The 27,190-nt window shown below is 38.1% G+C and overlaps 1 protein-coding gene across 5 annotated transcripts in view; it reads left to right on the top strand.

Moving 5' to 3' along the window:
* INTU (inturned planar cell polarity protein) overlaps positions 1-26,089 on the top strand; it is a 92,355-nt gene extending 66,266 nt beyond the window's left edge. For 4 of the 5 annotated variants that reach the window (XM_034661644.1, XM_034661645.1, XM_034661643.1 and 1 more), the window contains exons 10-16: positions 2,531-2,593; positions 3,417-3,638; positions 4,277-4,759; positions 6,185-6,282; positions 16,607-16,796; positions 19,909-20,066; positions 23,003-26,089. In XM_034661644.1, coding sequence (XP_034517535.1) covers positions 2,531-2,593; positions 3,417-3,638; positions 4,277-4,759; positions 6,185-6,282; positions 16,607-16,796; positions 19,909-20,066; positions 23,003-23,114 — 1,326 coding nt within the window. In that variant the 3' untranslated portion in view covers positions 23,115-26,089. Of the gene's footprint in view, positions 1-2,530; positions 2,594-3,416; positions 3,639-4,276; positions 4,760-6,184; positions 6,283-16,606; positions 17,619-19,908; positions 20,067-23,002 lie in introns of those variants that run through there. The other variant, XR_004625846.1, reaches the window with a different exon arrangement.
* Positions 26,090-27,190: the final 1,101 nt, after the last annotated feature.

Raw genomic sequence — 27,190 nt, 5'->3', positions numbered from 1 at the left:
ATGAACATGCAAAGAAATACTACCCAGCAAAAAACTTGGCAGGGGTGTTGATGGAATTGTTACATATCTTGATTTTGGTGACACTTAACATAGCTATACACATTTGTTGAGACTGACAGAACATGGGCACCTGGGTGATTCAGCTGGTGAAGTGGCCAACTCAGGGTTTTGGCTCAGGTCCTGATCCCAAGACCCTGGGATCGAGCCCTGCATTGGGCTCCATGCTCATCATGGAGTCTGCCTGAGGATTCTCTCCCTCTCTCTCTGACCTTCCCCCACTCTGTCTCTCAAATAAATCTCTTTTAAAAACTGGCAGAACAATTCACAGTGAATTTTACAAAAATGAAAATAAAGATCTATTCTAAACTTCCTATGTAATTAGATTTAAGATTTTTTTTTTTAAGATTTTATTTATTTATTTGACAGAGAGACAGCCAGTGAGAGAGGGAACACAGCAGGGGGAGTGTGAGAGGAAGAAGCAGGCTCCTAGCGGAGGAGCCTGACGTGGGGCTCGATCCCATAATGCCGGGATCACGCCCTGAGCCAAAGGCAGACGCTTAACGACTGCACCACCCAGGCGCCCCTAGATTTAGGATTTAATCTTATATCCTAATTTTGTTTTCTTTAGTTTTAAAAATTATTATTAAGGTATAATTTATATTTGGTAATAAAGTCTTCTGTGCCACTTTACAGTCAACCCCTCTCCCTACCTCTAGCCCTTGGCAACTACTGATTTGTTTTTTGTCCCCATGGGTTTTACCTTTTCTAAAATGTCCTATAAATTGAATTAGTTAACAGGTAATTTGGGGGGGCCTGACTTCGTTCACTTAGCATAATACATTTGAGATTCATTCATGCCATTGTATACATCTGTAGTTCAATCCTTTTTATTGCTGAGTAGTATTCCATTGTGTGAATGTATCACACTGTTTATCCATTTCCCAACTGAGAAATATTTACGTTATTTCTAGTTTTTTAGTTTTCTTTAGTTTTCATTGCCTTTTTTTTTTTTAAAGATTTTATTTATTTGACAGAGATAGAGACAGCCAGTGAGAGAGGGAACACAAGCAGGGGGAGTGGGAGAGGAAGAAGCAGGCTCATAGCGGAGGAGCCTGACGTGGGGCTCGATCCCATAACGCCAGGATCACGCCCTGAGCCGAAAGCNCGTTATTTCTAGTTTTTTAGTTTTCTTTAGTTTTCATTGCCTTTTTTTTAAGAGATTTTATTTATTTGTCAGAGAGAGAAAAAGAGTGAGCACAAGCAGAGGGAAAAGCAGGCTCTCTGCTGAGCAAGGATCCTGATGTGGGACTCAAACCCAGGACCCTGGGATCATGACCTGAGCTNGCCATTGCCTTTTTTTAAAGAGATTTTATTTATTTGTCAGAGAGAGAAAAAGAGTGAGCACAAGCAGAGGGAACAGCAGGCTCTCTGCTGAGCAAGGATCCTGATGTGGGACTCAAACCCAGGACCCTGGGATCATGACCTGAGCTGAAGGCAGACGCTTAACCGACTGAGCCACCCAAAAGCATCCCTTGTTGCTTTTTTTTAGATTACAAAAGTAATACATGCATATTGGGTAAAATGCAAGCATGATTATTAAAAACAAATGTCCTTCCACCTCATCCCCCTCTCCCAGTTCTATCCCTAATTGTAACTGTTCTTACAGTTTGTTACAATTTGATACCTATTCTTCCAGACTTTTTTCTATAGACATAGGTACATACACACCAGCACTTGTGTATACATATAGATGTATATCATTGAGGGTGCTATTCTTTTTAAAAAATTAGATCACAGTGAATATTTTGTTCTGTAGCTTGCATTCTTTGCTCAGCAGTATACCCTAAAACCTTTTCTGCCTGCTCATATAACTCAGCCTTATTTTTTTAACAGACCTATGATAGCATATCGTATGAACATACCTAATTTTGATAACCATTCTCCGTTGTTGCACTTGACTTTATCTCGAATTTTTGCATATCACAAATAGTTTTGCTACTAACTTTTTATATAAAAATCTTGATTTTTCCGGTTTGAGCATTTCTATAGATTTTTACACTGGAATTACCCAAAGGGTATGTGTATTTAATTTTTTTGTATATATACTAATCAGTTGCTCCCAAATAGGTTGTATCAAATTTTACTTTCAAAAATATTATTTGGAAATTTTAAAAAATCGTTCAAAAATATTTGATAATATGGGATATTTTAGATGATATATAGTAGAAGCTTTTCGTCTCAATAGACATGTTTTAATCCCTCTTGCAGTAACTAATCTTATGTTCTATTCTTAGATGTCTCTAATCAACAGTATCTTACAAGATTAAAAAATAAAATTGTTTTCAGTCAAAAATAATGCACATTATCTTTCGCCCTAATACCCTAGTATATTCATTTCTAAAGAAGGCACTATGAAAAGTTCAGTTACTAAACAATATAATTGCCATTTTAATGTTAACATTGTAGCCTAAGATTTTTTTTATCATGAAAAAACAAAGAATGTAAATCCACTGTGGTTTTTCTTCCCCAGTCTGAGGATTACTATGACATGAGGCGGCTGTATACAATTTTAGGGTCTTCTCTATTTTACAAGGTAAGTTGAAGCTTGAAATTTTTATAAATGTCCGATTGCTGTATGAATAGACCTAAAGTGAATTTTCTCAAACTTCTACAAACATGAAAAATACATTTATCCCTTTTCTTTGAATGTAGTTACCATTAGATTAAGGTCTTAAAAAGACACCTGGTACCTACATTTTACAAATACAGTATTTCTGATTTTATTACATTCTAAAGCATTCGCTAATGTGTAAAGGAGAAACAATACTCAAGGAACCAAAAGCATAAGAGAGAAAAGTGATACTTTCTTGATTTATTTTTGTAGCAGTGCACTTTTTTCCTTATCTTCAGGCATAGCCATGTATCTTCTTAGTAAATCTAACATTTAGTTGACTTCCATGTACAGCAAATTAAGCATCAAATGAATTTAAGTGTTTTCATATTTCAAGAAGATTTTTAAACACAATTTAAAACATATGTAAAAAAGAATCCAGAAGTACAGAGTGGTACACAGTGAAAAGTAAGTCTTTCCTCACCTTACCTCTTGCTTCTTTTCTCCACTTTTCATCCTCAGAATTCAGTTCTTTTCTAATGTTGCCAAACACTCAGGCTTATACTACTCAGGTGATCTTGCTTTGTGCTAAAGTCTACCTGTTGTAGACTTAACTTATCATAAATCTTGGCTCTCTAATTGACCTCAGGAAAAAAAAAAACATTTATTTTTACTATGTCTTTATTCCATTTGAAACTGGAATATATTAAGACAACTGAAGTACCTACGAAACTCTTAGAAATATATTATGGCATTATTGCTTTATATCACTAGTTGACTTTTGTTCTTTGTGGTTAAATTCAAGGGTTATTTGATATGCAGTCATTTGCCAAAGGATGATCTTATTGATATCGCTGTGTACTGTCGCCACTACTGCCTACTGCCTTTAGCAGCCAAACAAAGAATTGGTCAGTTGGTTATATGGAGAGAAGTGTTTCCTCGACATCACCTCCAACCTTCTGTAGACTCAAACACTGAAGTCTTTCAGGAACCTGAAGGGAGATACTTTTTGCTAATTGTTGGCTTGGTAAGTTTACCTTGGTTTCTCTGTGTGTGTCTGTGTGTCTGTGTGTCCATGTGTGTGTCTGTGTTTTAGGGTTGGGTTTTTTTGGCCATTTACTATCTAAATATATACATAAACAAGCATAATAATTTAAAATTCTGAGCATGTTCGATACCAGTATTCAAGAAAATGTTATATGTCCTTTATTCCTTTTGCATCCATTTAATACTCATGGAGAAATATTAATGAAACCCAGAATAAGATTTTATCAGGTTCTTAAGATCTTTTGTTCTCATTTCTATAGTGGTTTTATCCTCTGGTTTGTCTTGGGAAATAGAGGCATGAAAAGGATATAGAATCAGAATAAACATGTGATTGTAAATGAAAAGACTTCCAATAGTTGTGGCTCTTTGAAAGCTACCTTGCGCCATGTGCCAGAAAGTGGTAGTTGATGGTATACCAGGAGAAGACAGCATGAATGAAGATCTGTTTTCAAGGATGATCAAGAAGCATTGAGAATAATTAACAAAGAAAGGGAGGGAGGAGTTTTTAATAATCATATGATTATGTCATATGTTTTTAGTACTCATAAATTTATACATGCACGCTATATATAAACATTTTCATGTAGCTAAACCAATTTTAATATCTTTTTCTTATAGAAGCATTATATGTTGTGTGTGCTATTAGAAGCTGGAGGCTGTGCATCCAAAGCTATTGGGAATCCTGGACCAGACTGTATCTATGTGGATCAGGTCAAAACAACCCTTCAGCAACTGGAGGGAATAGATTGTCGCATCAATGAACAACTAACAGCTTCTCCAAGCCCTTGTTTGTCTTGTGCTGACTGGTTCCTTACTGGATCACATGAAAAATTAGATAGTTTGACAACCTCACCTATCCTCAGTAGGCTACCAGGTACTTCCAAGGTAGCAACCTCTCCAACATGCAGAAGAATTCTTTTTGGTGACTATTCCTTAAAGACACGTAAGCCCAGTCCTTCCCGAAGCAGTGGAGGAGCTGACAATGGCTGTGAAGGTGGAGAACGTGTTGGCCTGAGCCCCCACACTACACCGGATGCCTTATGGAAACAAAGAGAATCTCAGGGCTCTGATGGTTCAGAAGAAAGTGGGGCCTTGCTTAAGGTGTGTGTTCATTCAAGTGTGTGCATTCTGGGAGCTAAGCTGTCTTTCCAGTTCTTATTTTATAAATGCAAGAAAGTTTTTAATGGCAAATCATTCTTCATTTGAATTAGTGGTTCTTTTGGTTACTATTGGCGAGCCAGTGATTTAGAACCAAAAAGAGAAAGAAATATCAAGTAATAAAATAATAGCATCCAGATCAGCTGCTTGACACTACTTACAAGTAGGGAAATTGCTTAATCCTGCTTTCCCTGTTCATCTTCCTTCTGTATTCACAGTGTTAACCGAAAACGTCTTAGTTGTGGGGGATTTTAGAGGGCTGATCTGACTAAATAACCAATAAAATATTCAGCAGAAACAGAAAGAAAATCAGAAACTTATATATAAATATATAAATGTAAAACATATATATAAGTATATAAATGTAAAATGTATATATAAGTATATATGTGTAAATATTTGTGTGTATATGTGTCACTCCATAGGTTTTTATAGGGGTTTTTGTTTTATTTTGTTTTGTTTTTATCTGCATCTGTGATGGTCTGGTCTCTATACTCAAGAATTTCAAATGTGATTAGAAGCAAAGAGAACGTTCATTTTTCAGATTGTTTTTTTCATTTTTCCATGTAATTTCTCCATGAAAATACCATACATAATGTATCCAAATGGTCATCAAAGTAATCACCCTGGGGGATCTTATACTTATTCTAATGATGCTTCTCTTTCAAAACATTTTTGAAACTGTCATTTGGGTTGAGGGAGGTAGTGCCAGACAAGGCAGGAAGAAGGAGGAACCTGAGAAGGGGAACAAATAAGATATGAGATTCTGTGTGTCATGGCATAAATAGCCATAGATTCCATCTTCTGATTCTAGACAATACAGCACTCTCGGAGCCCTAAGTGGGTGTATTTAGGAAGTACATTCTTACTATATTCATTATCCCAGTCAGTGAAATTGGTAGGAGACATAATTTAGGAGGTAATAGATTTAAAGAGCCATTAATAGCTCCTAAGAGAAATTGAATTAATCTCTGTGATTGAACCATTCAACAAATTTAATTGAACACCTACTCTGTGCCAGGGGCCATGCTACACAGAGGAGATACAAAGATGGATAAGACACAGCCCATGCCTTTGAGAAGTACAAAGTCTAGAGAGGGAGACAAGTACATATACATATAAAATGTAACAAAACTCGATAATGGCTCTGGTAGGTTTTCAGCAAGAACTATCATGTCCTAAGACATGGCCCTGAGATCACTGTTGGAAAGGATAAGCCAAGAGGTAGAAGTTAGCATCAAAAATATTTAAAGGAAACATTGCAAAATAGTAAGTAGTTCTCTTAGAAGGATTTTCGGTTTTTACACTATTTCTGCTGTTTGATTCCATTCTTAGATACAAACTGATCTACTTAATTGTATTTTTCAGGTCACTAAAAAGAAGGCTGCTCTTCCAAATCCATTTCATTTGGGGAACTTGAAAAAGGACCTTTCAGAAAAAGAACTGGAAATATATAACACAATGAAGTAAGAAACTTCCTTATAATATTCTTTTTCACTTAAATGCCATGCCTTTGAGAAAATTTTACAATTAGAAAGTACAAATCCATACCATATAGAGATTTAATTAAAAAATGTAGTTATGATATATCTTAACATTATTAAAGGTAGTGTTTATGCTAATTCACTGATATTTTTCATTACACTATAGGGGACATGTACTCCTATTACAGAAGATAAAAAAACAAGAGTAATGTTTCAAAATGTGAAAGCCCCCCTTTATCTCTTTTCCACAGGTAACCTCCCTTTTGTATGTCTCATTTTTAAATTACAGTATTTATTATTTTTAGACTTCGGTGAATTCTGTGGTCTGCTGCCCAGATACTCCATAGCCCAGAGTACTCCTTCCCAGTATTGGGGGTGGTGGGATAACGAGTATTAACTACTCACAACTAAGTTTCTCCCTGGCCTTGCTCTGTTTGGAAGTTTCTTGACTCAGCCAAGATTACAGTATCTCCCTGGGAATCGCCCACATCTAGTAACTAATAGGTAAGTGAGTACAAAGACTTGACAACCCTAAAAGGCCATCCAAGCAGAGACTATATGCTGACCTTTGTTTTGACTGCGGTGTGGTTCAGCTTCTCCTTTGCTCAATCCTGCTTCCTTCACGCCTCCCTCCACAGGTGTTGTTCCCCAAAGTTCTTTCTCCCTAATAAACTTGCTCGCAGCATATCTCTCAGAGTCTCTCATTTTAGGAAAGAGATGAAACCTCAAACTTACATTAAGTAGGGAATTCTGAAGTAAAAGGAACTGAGTGAGAGGAGCATTTTCAACAACTTAAATTGTCTGTAATTATTAAAATATAAAATGTTACATATTCACTTCCTGTGTAGCTATTATGTGGTGACAAGCAGATCTGTCTGAGCTTTACATGATGTTTAATTATATCATGTGGGGTCAATTACTGTGTAACAAACTCAGTTGCACACTTATTTGAACAAGCAGACATGTACGAATAGAAATCACACAAAAAAGTTCGGCACTATGTCTTTCTTAATCATTGAAACATTTTATTTTTTTTTAATTTTATTTTATTATATTATGTTAATCACCATACAGTACATCCCCAGATTCCGATGTAAAGTTTGATGCTTCATTAGTTGCGTATAACACCCAGTGCACCATGCAATACGTGCCCTCCTTACTACCCATCACCAGTCTATCCCATTCCCCCACCCCCTCCCCTCTGAAGTCTTCAGTTTGTTTCTCATAGTCCATAGTCTCTCATGTTTCATTCCCCCTTCTGATTACCCCCCTTTTCTTTATCCCTTTCTTCCCCTACCGATCATCCTAGTTCTTATGTTCCATAGATGAGAGAAATCATATGATAATTGTCTTTCTCTGCTTGACTTATTTCACTTAGCATTATCTCCTCCAGTGCCGTCCATGTTGCAGCAAATGTTGAGAATTCGTTCTTTCTGATAGCTGAGTAATATTCCATTGTATATATGGACCACAGCTTCTTAATCCAGTCATCTGTTGAAGGGCATCTCGGCTCCTTCCATGATTTGGCTATTGTGGACAATGCAGCTATGAACATTGGGGTGCATATGGCCCTTCTCTTTACTACGTCTGTATCTTTGGGGTAAACACCCAGTAGTGCAATGGCTGGGTCATAGGGTAGTTCAATTTTTAACTTTTTAAGGGACCTCCACACTGTTTTCCAGAGTGGCTGTACCAACTTGCATTCCCACCAACAATGTAGGAGGGATCCCCTTTCTCCACATCCTCTCCAACAATTGTTGTTTCTTGCCTTGTCTATCTTTGCCATTCTAACTGGCGTAAGGTGGTATCTCAGTGTGGTTTTGATTTGAATTTCCCTGATGGCTAATGATTTTGAACATTTTTTCATGTGTCTGTTAGCCATTTGTATGTCTTCATTGGAAAAGTGTCTGTTCATATCTTCTGCCCATTTTATGATTTGTTTATTTGTTTCTCGTGTATTGAGTTTGAGAAGTTCTTTGTAGATCTTGGATACCAGTCCTTTATCTGTGGTGTCCTTTGCAAATATATTCTCCCATTCCGTGGGCTGTCTCTTAGTTTTTTTGACTGTTTCCTTGGCTGTGCAGAAGCTCTTTATCCTGATAAAGTCCCATAAGTTCATTTTATCTTTTATTTCTCTTGCCTTTGGCGATGTGTCGTGAAAAAGGTTGCTCTGGCCGATGTCATAGAAGTTGTTGCCTATGTTCTCCTCTAGAATTTTGATGGATTCCTGTCTCACATTGAGGTCTTTCATCCATTTGGAGTTTATTTTTGTGTATGGTGTGAGAGAGTGGTCAAGTTTCATTCTTTTGCATGTAGCTGTCCAATTTTCCCAGCACCATTTATTGAAGAGACTGTCTTTTTTCCACCGGATGTTTTTTCCTGCTTTATCAAAGATTAGTTGCCCAAAGAGCCGAGGGTCCATTTCTGGGTTCTCTATTCTGTTCCATTGGTCGATGTGTCTGTTTTTGTGCCAGTACCATGCTGTCTTTGTGATCACAGCTTTGTAGTACAGCTCGAAATCCGGCATTGTGATGCCCCCAGCTTTGTTTTTCCTTTTCAACAGTTCCTTGGAGATTCGGGGCCTTTTCTGGTTCCATACAAATTTAAGGACTATTTGTTCCAGTTCTTTGAAAAATGTCCTCGGTATTTTGATCGGGATAGCATTGAAAGTGTAGATTGCTCTGGGTAGTATGGACATTTTAACTATGTTAATTCTTCCAATCCATGAGCATGGAATATTTTTCCATCTTTTTATGTCTTCCTCAATATCTTTCAAAAGTGATCTATAGTTTCTAGGATATAGGTCCTTTACGTCTCTGGTTAAGTTAATTCCAAGGTAACGTATGGTTTTTGGTGTTATTGTAAATGGGATGGATTCCCTAATTTCTCTTTCTTCAGTCTCGTTATTCGTGTATAGAAATGCAACTGATTTCTGGGCATTGATTTTGTATCCTGCCACCTTACTGAATTGTTCTATAACTTCTAATAGTTTGGGAGTGGATTCCTTTGGGTTTTCCATATAGAGTATCATGTCATCTGCAAAGAGAGACAGTTTGACTTCTTCTTTGCCGATTTGGATACCTTTGATCCCTTTTTGTCTTCTGATTGCTGTTGCAAGGACTTCTAGTACTATGTTGAATAATAGTGGCGAGAGTGGGCATCCTTGTCGTGTTCCTGATCTTAAGGGAAAGGCTTCCAGCTTTTCCCCATTGAGAATAATGCTTGCAGTAGGCTTTTCATAGATGGCTTTTATGAGATTGAGAAATGTACCCTCTATTCCTACACTCTGAAGGGTTTTAATCAGGAAAGGATGCTGTATTTTGTCAAATGCTTTTTCTGCATCAATTGAGAGGATCATATGGTTCTTGAGTCTTTTCTTGTTGATATGATGTATCACATTGATTGATTTGCGAGTGTTGAACCATGCTTGCATCCCAGGTATGAATCCCACTTGGTCATGATGGATAATCCTTTTAATGTACTGTTGGATTCTATTAGCAAGGATCTTGTTGAGGATTTTGGCATCCATATTCATTAGAGAAATCGGTCTGTAATTCTCCTTTTTGAGGGGGTCTTTGCCTGGTTTGGGGATCAAGGTAATATTAGCCTCATAGAATGAGTTTGGTAGCTTTCCTTCTGTTTCTATTTTTTGAAATAGCTTTAGGAGAATAGGTATTATTTCTTCTTTGAATGTTTGGTAGAATTCCCCAGGAAAACCGTCTGGGCCTGGAGTTTTATTATTTGGAAGGTTGTTTATCACTGACTCAATTTCTTCATAGTTAATTGGCCTATTTAAGAAATCTATTTCTTCCTGTTTCAGTCTTGGTAGTTTATAGGTTTCCAGGAAGGCCTCCATCTCTTCCAGATTGTTTAGTTTTTTGGCATATAGCTGTTGATAAAAGTTTCTAATAATCCTTGCAATTTCAATGGTGCTGGTCGTGACCTCTCCCTTTTCAGTCATAATTTTAATAATCTCAGTCCTTTCTCTTTGTTTTTGGACAAGTTTTGCCAGTGGTCTGTCAATTTTATGGATTCTCTCAAAGAACCAGCTTCTAGTCCTGTTGATCTGCTGTACTGTGCTCCTGGTTTCTAATTCATTGATTTCTGCTCTAATCTTGGTCAACTCCTTCCTTGTCAGTGGGTTAGGCCTGTCCCTCTGTTGCTGTTCCAGTTTCTTGAGGTGAGAATATAGAAACTGCATTTTAGATTTTTCTATTCTTTTGAGTGAGGCTTGGATGGCTATGTATTTCCCCCTTAGGACTGCCTTTGCAGTATCCCATAGGTTTTGGACCGTTGTGTATTCATTCTCGTTGGTCTCCATAAATTGTTTAATTTGTTTTTTGATTTCCTGGTTTATCGAGTCATTCTTGAGCAGGATGGTTCTTAGCCTCCAAGTGTTTGAGTTTCTTCCAGGTTTTTCCTTGTGGTTGAGTTCCAATTTCAGAGCGTTGTGGTCTGAGAATATGCAGGGGATAATTTCAATCTTTTGGTATTGGCTGAGACCTGTTTTGTGTCCCAGAGCATGATCTATTCTTGAGAATGTTCCATGGGCATTTGAATAGAATGAGTATTCTTTGGTTCTGGGGTGTAGTGTTCTATATATATCTATGAGGTCCAACTCGTCGAGTATGGCATTCAAAGCCTTTGATTCTTTGCTTAGTTTTTGCCAGGGTGTTCTGTCTATTTCTGATAGTGGGGTGTTGAGGTCCCCTACTATTACTGTGTTCTTATCTATATGTCTCTTTATTTTGGTTAAGAGTTGGCTTGTGTATCTTGCTGCTCCCCTGTTGGGGGCATATATATTAATAATTGTCATATCCACTTGTTGAATACTTCCTTTAAGAATAATATAGTGCCCTTCTGTATCTCTCTCTATGGCCTCTAGTTTAAAATCCAGTCTATCTGATATGAGAATTGCTACTCCAGCTTTCTTTTGAGGTCCATTTGCGTGGAAGATGGTACTCCATCCCCTTACTCTAAGTCTGAATGCATCTTTGGGTTCAAAATGAGTCTCTTGTAGACAGCAAATGGATGGGTCATGTCTTTTTATCCAATCTGCAACCCTGTGGCGTTTTATGGGAGAGTTTAAGCCATTTAGATTGATAGAGATTATTGACAGATATGATTTTAATGATGCCATTTCTCTTTAAAGTCTTTGTATCGGTTGTGACTTGCTGCTCTGTATCACTCTTGGGGCCTTTTTACCTTTATAGAGCCCCCCTTAATATCTCCTGTAGGGCTGGTTTCGTGGTTACGAAATTGGTTAATGATTGGCGATTTTGGAACGTCTTTATTTCTCCATCAATTCTGAATGACAGCTTTGCTGGATAAAGGATCCTTGGCTGCATGTTTTTCTCTGAAAGAGCTTTAAAAATGCCCCCCCAAGCCTTTCTCTCATTCCAGGTCTCTGTAGACAGGTCTGACGTAATCCTGATACCTTTGCCTTGGTACGTGAGAAATTTCTTTGCCCTGGCCGCTTTCAATACTGTATCCTTGGATCTAATATTTGCGAATTGCACTATGACATGCCGTGGCGTAGGTTTGTCCTGGTTGAGCTTGGATGGGGTCCTCTCTGCCTCTTGGACACGAATGCTTGTTTCCCTTGCTAGATTAGGGAAGTTTTCAGCTACAATTTGTTCAAATATCTCTTCTAGACCTCTGTTTTTCTCCACCCCTTCAGGGATGCCGATGATTCTGACATTGGATCGTTTCATAGAGTCAGTAATCTCCCGTAATCTACATTCGTGGGCGTGGATTTTTTTAAGACCAGCTTCTATTTTCGTTTTTTCTTCTACTAACCCATCCTCCAATTCGCTAACGCGTTCCTCTGCCTCGGTGACCCTGGCCGTCAGAGCCTCTAGTTTTGACTGCATTTGGCTCATAGAATTTTTAATTTCTGTCAGATTCGCTCTCATTTCTGCCCTTAGGGATTCTATATTCTCAGCAACGCTTTCTCTGATGCTTTTTTCAAGTTTACTCATCATCTTGACCATTGTTGCTCTGAATTCCATTTCTGATAATTGGGATACATCCATATGTATTAATTCTGTGGCCGAGGCCAATTCTGTGGCAGAGGCCACAGACTCATTATCTTTTCTTTGCTGGGGGGGACTTCTCCTTCTCGTCATTCTGATGAAGAGAGATTGCAGGGTTGTCCAGAGCCCAAGTGTTGACTGGGACCCAGGCCGTGCGCCCTTGTTTTATAGAGATCTTAGGGATGTGGGCTTCTTCCTTAAAGAGTTTATTTATTTATTTGAGAGAGAGAGAGACAGTCAGCAAGAAAGGGAACCCAAGCAGAGGAGTGGGAGAGGAAGAAGCAGGTTCCCGGTGGAGAAGCCCGATGAAGGACTCCTTACGGAGCGTTGTGATCACACCCTAATCCGAAGACAGGTGCTTGGTGACTGCGCCACTCAGGCGCTCCGGGTTGTGGGCTTCTTGATTTTTCAGCCTGCCTTCTGGGGGAGGGGCCTGCCTGCAGGTACTCAGAAAACCCTGTTTGGGTAGAGTCTCTGTGTCCCTTGCGAGGGGGGATGGGGATGGGCACCCTGTGAGCCGGTATTTCCGGGCTTTTGTTCTCTGGCGGCTTTCCCTGGCGGTTTGCTATGCCTCTTCTGAGAGAGCAGCAGCGGCTGAAATTCAGCCTCTGTCTCAGAACAGAGGGATCGCGGATCGTTCTCCACTGATGTTCTGGCCACTTTAACTCTGTTTCTGTTGGTGCTGCTCAACCCTGCAGCATCCCGGGCTGTGCGCCCCACACCCGGCGTCCCAGCCCTCACTTCCAGGGCCGGCACGTCTCTGTCCTTTGTGTTTCCAACCCCGCCCGCCGCCAGCCGCCCCGCGCGGGCTCCCGGAGCTCCCCGTCTCAGTCTGGTGTCTCACGGGTGCTGACCGCGAGTCCGCCTGCTCCCCCGTGCAGGTGGCCCTCCAGCCGCCAGCCGCCCCGCGGACGCTCCCGGAGCTCCCGGTCTCAGCCTCGATCCAGTGAGCACACCGGAGCTCCGGAGCTCCGTGAGATGCTTGGTGGTGCACGCTCCCGGCTCACGGACTCAGTCTGCCGTTTCCAGAGTGCGGGTCCGCGGTCCGCCCGCTCCCCGGTGCAGGTGGCCCGCCAGCCGCCCTGCGCGCGCGCTCCTGGAGCTCGCGTTCTAAGTCTGTTGTCTCGCGGGTGCCGTCCGCGAGTCCGCCTGCTCCCCCGTGCAGGTGGCCCGCCAACCGAGCCGTCCCGCGTGCGCTCCCGGAGCTCCCTTCTCAGTCTGCTGTCTCAAGCGTGCGGGTCCGCGGTCTGTCCGCTTCCCCTTGTAGGTGGCTACCGCTTCCCGGCGCCCTGACACGGCGGCTCCCCCCCCTTCTGTTTAGCTTCCGATATCTGTGCGCGGTTTCACGGCTCCCCGCTTCGTACCTCGATACTCAGCGCTGGAGATGTTCATTTGTAGAGATCCAGATGTATCTTCCTGTGTCTCAGGCTGATTCCGTGGATATTCCTGCTGGTCTGGTACCTATCCAGCTCAACTCAGGGGACCGGCTGAAAAAGGGGTCCCCTACTCCTCCGCCATCTTAACCTCCCTCCAGTGATAATACTTATTATATGTTTGTTAGAAATATTAAATGAGGTGCTATGTGCTCAGGGCTTGGCACACAGTAGGTATTCAAAAAAATCTAGGTCCTTTTTTCCATTAATGATTGAATTCCTTGAGGTTGGGAACCCTGTGTTATTTATTTCCTTGGTTCCCACTCCATGTGGTACAAGACCTACCACAAAAGGGATACAGTTAATGTCTGATAAGTGCCTGTGTGCATGAAACCTCAACTTTCATAACAGGACTACCCTTCTTCTGAAACATTTTAAAATAAGTTCAAATATATATGTCACAGAGTTGTCAGAAACAGCTTTTTTTTCCGGAAGTTAAGGCAAAAGCAAGGTAACTTGTCTAAGATGTTAAATTTATTATTTAATGCCTTCAAATATCATGGTTATTTTTTTAATAGTTAAAAATGTTTTTTAAGCAAATCTAAATCAAACCTTTTCTGGAGCTTTGCAGCACCACCCAAAACCCTAGTCTCCCATTTAACAAAAACTACTTCTCTGAAATTTTATTACCCTCACATCTTATTTTTTTATATGTATGTTATTTTTGGCCTTATCTCTAGTAGAAGGAAAGTAAAAGCCAACTTCAGTGGCTTAAACATAAATACATTTGTGATGTCAATCATTGGCTATTTATTTAAAAAGATGCTACAGAGACATATTTATTTTCTTTATTGACATGGAAAGATGTTCATACTATGTTGTTAATTTTAAAAGTGTGACATAAACCGGTATATATTATCCTAATTTGTATGTACGTATTTTTGTAAAATAAAAACATATAACATGTTAAATATAATAGTACCCACAAAACAGTTCATTTAATGACCAAATCCTGTCTATTCTACATTCTCATAGTTATTTAATCCATTTAACCCTTACTGTTCCTACTGTGGATCAGGCTCCCATTCTCTAACATGTTTTGACTACAGTTGTCTCCCAACTCCCAACCTACCCTGAATCCATTTTCTGCTGCAGGAATGACCTTTCCAAAGAATAAATCTGTCTTAATCTGTACTTTTACAAATATTGTGTCTTTCCAATGAGTAATTGCTTATTTGATGATTTGTAAACTTCCGGTGTATACACTGAGATAATATACTCTGAGTTTATGATTTTCAGGATCTCGTTTTGCTCATTGTGTTGTGGGGTTTTTTCATTTTTTCGGTTTTTTGTTTTTGAGAGAAAGTTAAAAAAAGAAAAACAAAAATGTTCATTCTAAACCTCCCTAGAAAGAAATCTTATGAATAGCTCTTTTTAAAGAATCATTTCTGTTCTGTACGTTTTCTTGAATTTGAAGACCTCTGGATTAAAATGTGTTTTAAATTATTTTCCTTTTTGAATAATAGTAATTCCTTTTATCTTGACAAATATTTGAGTTTTTATTAATTGAAAAATATCAGCCACCAGTTGTTAATGAGCCAGTTACCTTCTGGGAAAGTATGAGAAAAATTTGTAGATGATCTCCTTCCCTGTCTATCCCTGGTCTCAAAGGAGAACCAGGCCTTAAGTCACTAATAAGGAGAAATTATTCTGATCATACAGCCTAATTAACAGTTTAACAGGAGTTTAACTAGCATGGATGATGGAGGCAGGCTCTAGGGTAAGAGCTGAAATACGCATTTTCTTTGCCCCTGTGCTTAAGGCTGGGGGAAGAAAATCAACTAGAGGGATTTTTTTTAAATAGACATTAGAATTAGAATGGGGGCAGCTTGAGTGTTTGAGATGCAAATGGAATTGCTGTCCATATGTTTAAAGATTGCCAATCAGAAGTCATCAATGGAGAGGAAAAAGCAAGGTTTAGTGGAGGAAGCTTCAGAGTTAGCAAAACTCAGCCGTTTAGCTGTGTGACCTCAGTCAAGCAAGTTAACCTGAGATCTCTGAAGATTGATTCCCTCGTGGTTAAAATGAGGGTAGTAATACTGTTGAACATCTCACAGGGTCATTGTTGAGAATTAAGACCAAGGTATGTTAAAGCACTACCCTGGCACATAGAGGGCAGTCTGTATATGATAACTCTTACTATTTTGTTGTTGCTGTTGTTGTTCTTTAGTTCTTCTTATCACTGGTAGAAATAAGCAGTATTTATAGATTGTGCTGGCCTGTCTGAGACCTAAATAAGGGAAGAAAGGATGGAGAAGAAGAATAGAGAAATGAAAATAGTAAGAGAACATGGAAGGGAAGGAAGACTGTAATGATGAGTAGTAGAATACAAAGAATTGCCATAATATTCCAGAATGTTACCGTGCTTTGCAGTTGGTAATAATAATTTTATTTTTCTTCAGGATCATCAGTTTGACTGTTAGGCTACTAATTTAAATGTGTTTATTTTGTTGGAAGATGTTCTTGTATGTGGTCAACTCTACACTGATACCTTATTTATGACTTGTAGGTATCTGGGCCAGCTAGGAGCTGAATTATTTATTATCAACCATGGAAAAAGCAGGATTTAGCCAATTTGGTTGTTTAGCAAAGTTGTTTGCAGTTGGTGTATATTTATCCTTACATACCATGTGATAATTGCCTCTATTAAGAAATTGATAACTCTAACCTGTACTCTAGTTAAGGAGGAAATGGGACTTAAATGTTTGGCCTAGGTTCCCTGCCCTCATTACACTCCTGATATCGTATTATAGATAAAAGCTTGTCTACACCATTCAAAATGAAGCAGTATTTTTAAGTTTACTTAAGTATCTTTTTTCTTTTTTTCTTCTTTTCAAGGTTAACATCTGGTCCTGAGAACACACTTTTCCACTATGTTGCCTTAGAAACTGTGCAAGGGATCTTTATTACTCCTACCCATGAAGAGGTGGCACAGCTAAGTGGCTCTATCCACCCTCAACTAATAAAAAATTTCCATCAGTGTTGTCTCTCCATTCGTGCAATTTTCCAACAGACATTGGTAGAAGAGGTATAAATACAGTTTTGTCAATTTTGTTTCCAGATTTCTAAATATTGTCTCTAAAAGCTCTTTAATTAGTATGTCCAACAATGACAGTTTTTCTTTAAATTTTTTTTAGCAGTTCAATCCAACTAGAGTATACAATCTAACTTGAGTGCCAAAAGGATTATACTTATAATATTTAACTTAAAAGCTTTGTTTCATAATACTGATTTTGATTTCCTAGAATGCTATTCCAGAAAATGATGGATCTGTGTTTTTCGATAGCAAAGTAGAATATGGGCAGTTTATGATGTAAGTTAGCCTCCATGTTTGATATCTATGAGTCAGCCATTACTTGGACAGTAGTATCTACCAGTTGTTAAGTCTGATAATTCTTTAAGTATTCTGTCAGTAAGATAAGGTATTTTGTAAATAATAGGGTAAATATACACAATACTGTTGCAAATGCTTTTAGCCACTTAGTTCATTTCTTGGTTGCTTGCTTTTTAATCCAGGATGAAGTTGCATTTAATATTGTACCTCTGGTTAGTAGTAATGTTGTATATAATTAAAAAATCAATTAGATTATCTTAATGGCAGGGAAAAGTATGTGTTGATTTCTTGAAAAGCATAAACGTACAGAAGTTTACTTGTCAGTGGTCAAACATCACACAGCCAAAACCAAAAAAACAAAACCCCTCTCTGAAGATGACTGTAATGTTTATAGCAATATGTGTGTTAAGAATGCTAAAATTGTGAAGAACTTGGGTTTAAAGGTAGAAGAACATTGGGCTGGGAATAAGGAATCCTGGACTGAACCTCGGCTCTTCCTATTTCCTCAGCTATAAAGTAAGTGGGCTGAATTATGTCTTAGCACTCATTCAGCAATAAAAATCTGTGTGTTGTAGGATTATTTTTTCTTTTTTTTTTTTTTTTTTTTGAGAGAGTGTGCTCGCAAGCAGGGGGTGGGGCATTGGGAGAGGGAGAGAGGATCCCAAGCAGGCTCCATGCTCAGTGTGGAACCTGACACAGGGGTAGGTCTCACCACCCTTAGATCATGACCTGAGCCAAAATCAAGAGTCAGGCACTTAACTGACTGAGCCACCCAGGCTCCCCTTATAGGATTTCTTCTTTGAGCTCTCAGAAATTGGTATTCAGCAAAATGTTATGTCTAACCATATATCTTTATGTGCTTTGTGGTCTTATGCTCCTCCTTTCCTTTTAAAATAACTGATAGATTCTATAACGGAATCTTTCATTAATAGTTCAGTAGTAGTAATGTAATTATTCACTAATAGTAATGTAAATTAGCCTTTTCCATATTATTGAACTATTGAGGTATCCATTATGCACCAGACACTACTCTGATGCTGGGAATATAGCAGTGAACAGAGTCCCTTTCTTCATGAAGCTGTTACCAGTGGGAGAGTCTGCATTGTGTGAATGGAGGTCTGGGTTCTTGGATTCCCCCATGAGAGACTTACGTGAGGATCTGTGCTTAAATAAAAAACCAGAAGGAAGGTAGCAGGCATAAAGCAGTTTTTTAAGGACGGTACACTCTCAAAGTGAGAGAGCGGGCAGGCCCAGAGATGGCAACTGCACCAGGGTTACGGGTATCTTTTCTTTTTATATTTGCATAGGTTATGGGTCACAGCTGGGACAGCCTCCCACTGCCGTGGTTTCCAGTCATCTGAGGAACTCCTAGTTAGGAGTAGGTCCTACTCCCAGCTACTGGCCCGACAGGGTTCTTGACAGAACTGTCATGGTCATCTTCCCCCATGGAGGGGAGAGGGTTGAAACCACAATGTAAATATATTATAATGAAGCTATTGGTTACCCTGGGGCAGTGGTTGAAGAGGAAAGCACAGTTCTCCACCTGTGGCTCATGGTCTGTCAGCCCAGAGCTGTTGGAAGCCTTAATGTAGGCCAGGATGTTAAAGGCCACAAAGTCAGGATGTTGTGCCCTCAGGCTTCTAATGTATCACCTATTTATCCTCCAGCCCATGTCTAACTACCTCTGTACTCTATCAAGCAATAAGCTAATGGGGAAGACTAATGAACTGGCTAGTATCATATGTCTGGTAGGTAAGTTTCAAGAGGAATAATAAGATAGGATAACATTGGAACAGGGACCTGAATGAAGCAAGGAAGCACATTAAGTGGCAGTCTGGAGGCAGGGCTTCCAGACAGCACAACAAATTCAACTGCAAAGCACAGAACTGTGACTGAGAACGCCGCGGCCAGCGGGAGGAGAGTGCTAGGAGTTGAGGTGGCGAAGGTTAGCAGGGCCAGATCTCACGTGGCCTAATAGATTTAAAGACTTGGGGGCTTGTTCTGAAGGAGATGGAAAGCTCTTGGGACGGTTCTGAGCAGAGGAAGGACAGGATCCTACATTTCTGAAAGGATCACTCAGGCTATGACTGTGTGAAGAACGAGCTCTGCAGGGTAGCGAGGGTGGAGGCAGGGACCAACTAGGAGGCTGTGGAAATTCTCGGAGCAAAAATGATAGTGGCTTCTGGGTTCTAGATATATTTTGGAGGGTGAGCAAAAACGATTTGTTGACGGATTAGATAAGGATTTTGAGAGAAAAGAATCAAAGATCACTCCACTAAGTTTTAGCCTGAGCCTACAAAAAGTCTTTTTATTCCAAATGAGTCATTGTTTTGTTAGTAGTTTAATCAATGGGTAATTTATAGAGTATGCATGAAAGGAAGAGTCAATACTGTTTTAAGTATATGTGTTTTAATTTTATTACAAAATCATCTATGAATTTAGTAACCTACTCATTAGTAATTATTTGTTAAGCACCTCCTATGTACCAGGCCCTGCTGCTTCAAAACATACAAAGATGAATATAATCTATTGGAGAAGACAGACTATAAAACTGCTAATATAATTAATGTAAATACTAATAGTATAGGGCTATGAACAAAATGTCAAGAACGCTTTATCCATGAAGTCTCTTTTAGGAGGTGATATTTAAACTAAGTATGGGAAGAATAGAAATTTTCCCAGTTAAGAAGAGTATCATTCCAGGCACTTAAGTATTAGGATCAGCCAATTCAAATCTGTATGTGAAAACACTTTAAAGTAACAGTATTAATACCAATTAATACTAATAATACATATTAATTTACAGAAAAAGAAAGCGCTAAATCGTGGAGATCATTCAGGTTCTACAAATTCTGTATCTTCTCTTAACCCTGTGAAAGAACATGGTGTGTTGTTTGAATGCTCACCTGAAAAGTGGACAGATCAGAGAAAAGCACCACCAGTTATGGCTTACTGGGTAGTAGGGTAAGTGGGAAAAAAAGTATTTGAAACCGAAGTAAAATGTTAGAAAAGTGAAAGAAAAGTAAAAGAGATAAGCATTTTAAGATGTAGGCATGGAATTATTAATCTAACTACAATATATATTTTAAGGCTTTTATTTATTTAAGTAATCTCTACCCCCATTGTGGAGCTTGAACTCATGACCCCGAGATCAAGAGTTGCATGCTCGTCCAACTGAGCCAGCCAGGAGCCCCTCTAACTACTACAATATTTTAATACATTTTAGAATTTTGTCTTATTTACTAAGTATCTCCTTTAAATTCTTCTCAAGTCTTTCTCTTCTTTCTTTTTCTTTTTTTTAATTTATTTTTAAATTCATGTATAATTAACATACAGTGTTATAATAGTCTCAGGTATACAATATTATGATTCTGCAATTCTATATATTACTCAGTGCTCATCATGATAAGTGCACGCCTTAATCCCCATCACATATTTCGCCCATCCCCCCACCCACTTCCCCTCTGGTAACCACCAGTTTGTTCTCTGTATTTAAGAGTCTGGTTTTTGGTTTGTCTCTTTTTCTTTGTTTGTTTTGCTTCTTAATGTCTACATGTGAGTGAAATCATATGGTATTTGGCTTTCTCTGACTGGCAAGGCTTTTTCTATTAAAATACAAAGCTGATTCAGTTACCTTATAAAATTATGGTAGTAATACACTAAAAGACAACGATTACGCAATTTTACTGCTATTGCCTTCCTTCCATCCCTCCTTCCTTCTTTTCTTCCCTCCTCTCTTTACCCCTTCCTTCTTCTTCCCTCCACTCCCACCCACCAACTACAAGATCCTGCCTGACCTAGCCGTTGCCCACCTCTTTCCATCTTTTATCATTCCTTCTCCATCCACTGTGCACAGCCTCACTGGCATCCATTGAATCTTCTTCCTGCAATTCCTTCTGTGTGAAATGTTCTGCCTCTTAACCTTTGTGTGTCTGGCTCCTTGATGTTCAGATCAGTGCTAGCCTCAAAAAGAGAATCCAGGATCTCAGTTATTATTTATTTTCTTGTTTGTTTATGGTCTTTCTCCCCTTCACTTGAAAGTTAGCTGTATGAGGTCAGGAATGTACCTGGCTTGTCCACCACTGGCAACTGCAACAGCAGCTGGCACATAGTCACTTGATAAATATGTAACAATTTAGTAAATGGAGTTGTGGTGGGAGGGTAGTATGGCAAACACAAAGATGAAGTCATAGTCATTGCATCAACAGTCTTAAACCCCCCAGAAGAAATATGAAATATGCTCAAATATATATGATAGAGAGTTTTTTTAGAGAGAATAAATTAGTTGATACAACCAAATGCCACAGGACTTCTGAGGAAGGGGCAAAAATCTACATTGGGATTACAAAAAAAAAGCTTATAGATTCCATTCAATCTAGTTCAAAAATGAATTAGATTTGGATAGAACATTCTAGGAAAAGAATGGGATGAACAAAACTGAAAAAAAGGAAATCATAAGGCATAGCAGGTGAGTAGACTGATTTGCCAGGATGATAAGGGAGTGACATATGCGAAGATAAAATGAAAGATCAGGCTGGAAAGCTAAGTTAGGACCACTCCAGAGAGCCTTCAGTTTCTGACTGAGGAATTTAATTTTGAGTGAAATGTTGAGGCACTGAAGGTTCTTTGAATTTGGGTAAAGAATTGGTGGAGGAAGGGACACAGAGTTAAGTGAGACCAGTGTTGCTAGACACCTACCACGCAGTACTGAACTATAGGACAGGCATTATCCAAAGCAGTAATCCTGTGTGTTAGTCCAATAGATTTAGAGTCACCGGAGTCACTTGTTAAAATCAGAAATGCCTATGGCCCACCACAGACCTACTAACAGAATCTAGGGTAGTGGGACTCTGTGTTTTTAGCAAGCTCCTTGTGATTGTGATGTGTAACCAGCCAAGCTTGGGAGGGGCATCAGCATAAGCTCAACTCAGTGTAGTGTGATCAGAGCTGTGCTATTGCAAGATTAAGCTAGGAGCAGCAAAGGGTCGGTGGTGTGGACACAGAGGAAATAAAGATAACAACAGTTAGGGATACATGCAGGTGTATAGTGGAGCCTTAACTGCATTCATGACAATTGGACTAGAAAGAATCGAGGTATTGAATTATGATGATGCAGATCTATATCAGAGAAATTTAAGGAAGTCAGACAAAATATCCCTGATTTAAATTGTCTGATTTATATATACTAGTGTTGACTAAATATATAAAAATTTTAACTCTTTAAAAAAATCAAAATTTCAGTGGTATTTCCAATTCAATACTGTCTGCAAAAAGAGCAATCATAAAATGTTGTATTGTTGGTGGTGGTGGTTTTTTTTTTTTTTTTAAGATTTTACGTATTTGTTTGAGAGAGAGAGAGATAGCGACAGAGAGCATGAGCAGGGAGGAGAGGGAGAAGCAGGCTCCCCCATAAGCAGGGAGCCCAATGCAGGACTCAATCCCAGGACCCTAGGATCATGACCTGAGCAGAAAGCAGACACTTACCCAACTGAGCCAGCCAGGCACCCTCACATATAATGTTTTAATAATAATTGACATTTAGAAAGTAAATGGTAATGTTTAATAGTTATCGTACTTAATGATGGTAACACAGTTAGCTTTATTGAAATAATAATGACTAAATTTATTATTTTGAAACTGAGGTATATGGTAATATATATTGATAAAATAGGCTTTTTAGACTCTGGAAAAATAAAAATAATTTACCTAAGGCATATATTATTTACTTAAAAATAAATCTAGCTGTATTTCCCTCTACTATAGATTTAGATTAGTTTTTAATTCACTATGAATCCTGTCAGAAACTAAAATAAAATAAAATGAATCGAAAGGTTGGAGTTTTTTTCCTTTGATTTTTGTTTTTTGAATTTCTGAAATGAGTGTGTTCTTTTCCTCTACAGGAGACTCTTTCTTCATCCCAAACTTCAAGAACTTTATGTCTGTTTTCATGATTCAGTCACAGAAATTGCCATAGAAATGGCTTTTAAATTGTTCTTTGGATTAACCTTGTAGCGGTGCTTTCTTGATGCACAGCAGCTGTGCACGGAACATTGAGCCGTGTTGGAACTGCTGAAACCCACACACAAGAAGATAAGGGTTAGCTTCTCTTAACTGTTCAATTTTGAGCATAATATTGTTAAATATTGAGATGATACGCTCTTGGATTTGATGCACTAAATCTTATGTAGTGAGACTTTTGAAAAGATACTTAATCAAAATATGAAGAAGGGATTTTTAATTTATTTCCATTTTGGTATATAATGTTAATGTTAATTTATTGACTAGTTTGAAATAATGTGAAATGTTCTATATAAAATTAATAGAGGACATATTATCTGGACGTTCATAATTCATAAACTGTGTATTGTTCTCAAGGCTAATAATGATATCTGGTAAAAGAATCACAAAATCAGGAGGGTGTGACCAGGTCTTGTAACTAATTAGTTCTGGGACCGTGAGCAAGTTTTTGTACCTCTCTGAGTTCAGAATTTTCATTACAAGTGAGATGACTGTATTGAGACTTCTAAAGTCCCTCTTAAGTAAAATGTATGTACAGTTTTTTTCTCCTCTTGCCTACTGCTCAGTACCTAAATTTGTAATGTCCAAGTACTGTCTCCCTATTAAATTAAATACTTTTCTTTAGTTTAACTGTTTTAATAAATACCTCACCATGGGGTAGAAGAACTGAGGAATGAAGATTAAACTTATTTTTCTATTTATTTGATTTTCTTTACTCTTTCAGGTCAGCTCTATTTTGACTAGGACATAGTTTTTAAACTTTGTGCATAAACTTTTATTATTTTTCTTTTAGTGAAATATATTCAGGTCTGCACACATATTTTATATAGTTCATGAATTTAAGGACAACTATATGTAAATCTTTTCTAAAAACCTAATCGTGTTAAAAACACTGAAAAAGTTGGGTTAAAGAAATCCTGTGGTGACTTCTTCTGTTAAATACTAACTTTTGCCTTATAAATATGGTTTGTTATGTATTGGGTTTTCCCAAAGGAAGGTATCTTAATGAACAATAGTTTACTTGACCTTTAGTAGAGAGTGAAAACTAATGGGATAAGAATTTTCTCTGGCTGTGAGAATTTGGTGGATTGAGAAAGAAGGAAAAACGTAACAAATACTGCATTTTTAATTAATATTTGCCGAGTGGATCCTCGTCTCAGATGCCCCCAAGACTACGATACTGGGTTTTTTCTCCTTCAGGACTTCAGCTTTGGAAGGGAAATTATGCCAACACATCTAAAGTCAGTCTCTATTGCCCCCCGCTCTAGTGCCTGGAACATGAGCCCTCCAGGTTAGAACGAACTGTAAAACACAGTGGGTGCACCGTTTGAAACATTTGGTCTTAGAAGAAGCAGTGTTACCTCTATATAATCAGTTCAAGAGATTTTCACCCAGGTATTTAAAATGCGAACCACTGTATTTGTCCTGTTAGTAATTTGTGGGCCTTAAATTTAACATTTAAATTAGAGCAAGAAACTTTGGTTCTTGAAATGTACAAAATGTCTTGAAATATCCTCCTCCCCTTAATATTGCTCAGAATGGTAGACTTTTAACCACTGCCTTAGCTTTGCTTTTGTACCTATATGGGTAATAAGGTACTTTGTTTAAAAGTATTTATTAAATGTCTTAAATTTCTTAATATGTCCCCCAAAACACCATGAGCTATTTTCAGTACTGAGATTTATTAATAAATGTAGCTATTAGTCACCTCAGATTTTCAAACAAACCGAACTGAAACCTGGGGTTTTATTATAGGGGACTTTTTTGTTTCATTTACTGAAATTTTGGTCTTTTGAACTACTTTCCTGGTGTCAAAGCATCTTCAGACCACCATTCAATAACAAAAATAAAAAGACAAAATAGACTACTTATCTTAGAGGAAAATCATTTGCTGTATTGTAGATGTATACTATAATGTCCATGTTGCAGAGAAATGGCATTTTTTTTGAGACATTGCATTTTTAAGAAATAAAACCAAACATCATGGTTGTCATCTCTAAATGGATATTGAAATAAGCATTGTAACTAAACCTCGCTGCCCATTTTTCCGAATATGTTCAGATTCACATCTGAAATATCAATTCAACTATTGGCCAATGAGTGCCTACCTGCCACTTTATTAAATAAAAGGGGACAACATGACAGTGCAGATACCCCAGAGATGTGCTTTGGCTGATAACATTCTTAAGTTGAATTTTATTAGCATTCTACACATATTCCCTTTTACCAGACTATTAATGCAAAAGATTATAGAACTATCATTTTTGGAAATACCAAGTACTGTTTTATCACCATCATATATCTTTTAGTCCCCCAAAATTACATTATAGATTCTGTACCTTCCTCCCTTCTCCCTCCCTCCCCTTTCTTTAGTGTTCTCTTGTTTGTTTCTTTTTGTCAGGTTTGAGAACTGTACTTAGCAAGGGAGAGTTTCTTATTTGTGCCAAGGAACTGTTGATGATGATGCGTACTGTCAAGATAGTAAATTTGCAGTGGCTGCTTTTTTAATATTTCTGACACAAATGGGAAAAGTCGTGAAACCACTTTACTAGGTTTGTCTGCTTTGAACATTCTTGAAAATAATATTGTGAATAATTATTGTCTGTGTAAGTTCCCTCTAAATAGTGCCTGGCACATATTATGTGTTCTGAAAGTGTTAGCTACTCCTACTACTTCCATTTATTATTATTAAATGTCCATTGGTTAAAAACCAAGGTGTCAGCTAAATCATACCTGCTACTGTACAAAATGTTGGAAAGAAGCTGAGAAAAAATATTTAGCACTAAACACTTTTGAGAACAAGGATGTATACTTTGGATATTTTAAAATATATTATTAAATGTTACTAAAACTTTATACACTAAACTGTGTGAAAATAATTTAATTTTGTAGAGTTGTGTTTCTATATTCTATATAATTGAAGCTATTTTTATATTGATAGTCTTTAATAAAGATGGTTTGGAAGTTAATTTGTAGTTGTGTTGTCTTTTCATGCTTTCATCCAACAAATAATTGACTTTCTACTCTGTGCCAAGCACTGTTCTGGATGCCGGGGATAAAGCAGTGAACAAAACAGCTAAAAATTCCTGCCTTCATGCACCCGATGTTCCCGTGGGAAGAGGCAGGCCACAAATAAGACAAGTAAAATATATTGATAAAAGCTAAGAGGAAAAAAAAAAAGTGAAGGAAGAAAATGGGATATGAAGTGTGAGAAATAAGGTAGCCAGGAAAAGGGTTGCTGAAATGACCCTAGACCTGAACTAAGAGAGAAAACTAATCATGCTGATTTCTAAGGAAAGCAGAGTGAACAACTCAAAGGCCCTGAGACTCTGTACTTCTAATATCAACATGTAAATCACCAGAACTCTTTTTGTTCCCTAAATAAGTAAATAAAATGCAATGCAGCTAAACATTTTCAGTTCAGTGTATTGAAAAGAGCTGATTCATAGTTCTTAAGGTAAAAAAAAAAAAAAAGCTACATTTCTAAGTACTTTTGCTGTCTTCTATGAACGAATATATGTCAGAAATAAGCTTGAGGATATCATAAAGCAATAGACTATAAACACTGTCAACTCTATAGTCAGAAGGGGTTGGGGGGGAAAGGGAGGCAAGAAAGGAAGAGAAAATCTCCCTGGAGAGCAAGAGAACACTTGCTTTTTCTGTCTGAGATGTCCATGATCCCTGTGACCAGAGATGTTCCTTTGACCTCTTTTGGCACCTTAAAAAGAGTCTTGCCTGGAGTATGACTCAAGTATTCCCCCTGTCCCCTTAAATTTCTCGCTGTATGCTTGTTAATACTTCAAATTCCCTTAAAGGAGACTGCAACCTTTCATTATTCATATTTTTGCGGATAAAACATCGATCACTTCTTGAATTTGCAGTGGATTTCACAAAGGATTTTGAAGTCCATGCAATGAGAAGACTTTAAATCTTTAAAGTCTAGAAATAATGATTAATGCAAATGCTTCAGAAAGATTAATCTGGCAACAGCATGTAAATTGGAGAGAGATTTGGCTGAAAAACCAGTTAAGAGTCAAATAAGCTGCTATGGAAAGGAAGATAGCACTAAA

This window comes from Ailuropoda melanoleuca, chromosome 5, assembly GCF_002007445.2.
Source record: "Ailuropoda melanoleuca isolate Jingjing chromosome 5, ASM200744v2, whole genome shotgun sequence".
Classification (NCBI taxonomy): Eukaryota; Metazoa; Chordata; class Mammalia; order Carnivora; family Ursidae; genus Ailuropoda; species Ailuropoda melanoleuca.
Note: the sequence above shows the minus strand (reverse complement) of the source record. Positions and strands in the feature narration are given on the sequence as shown.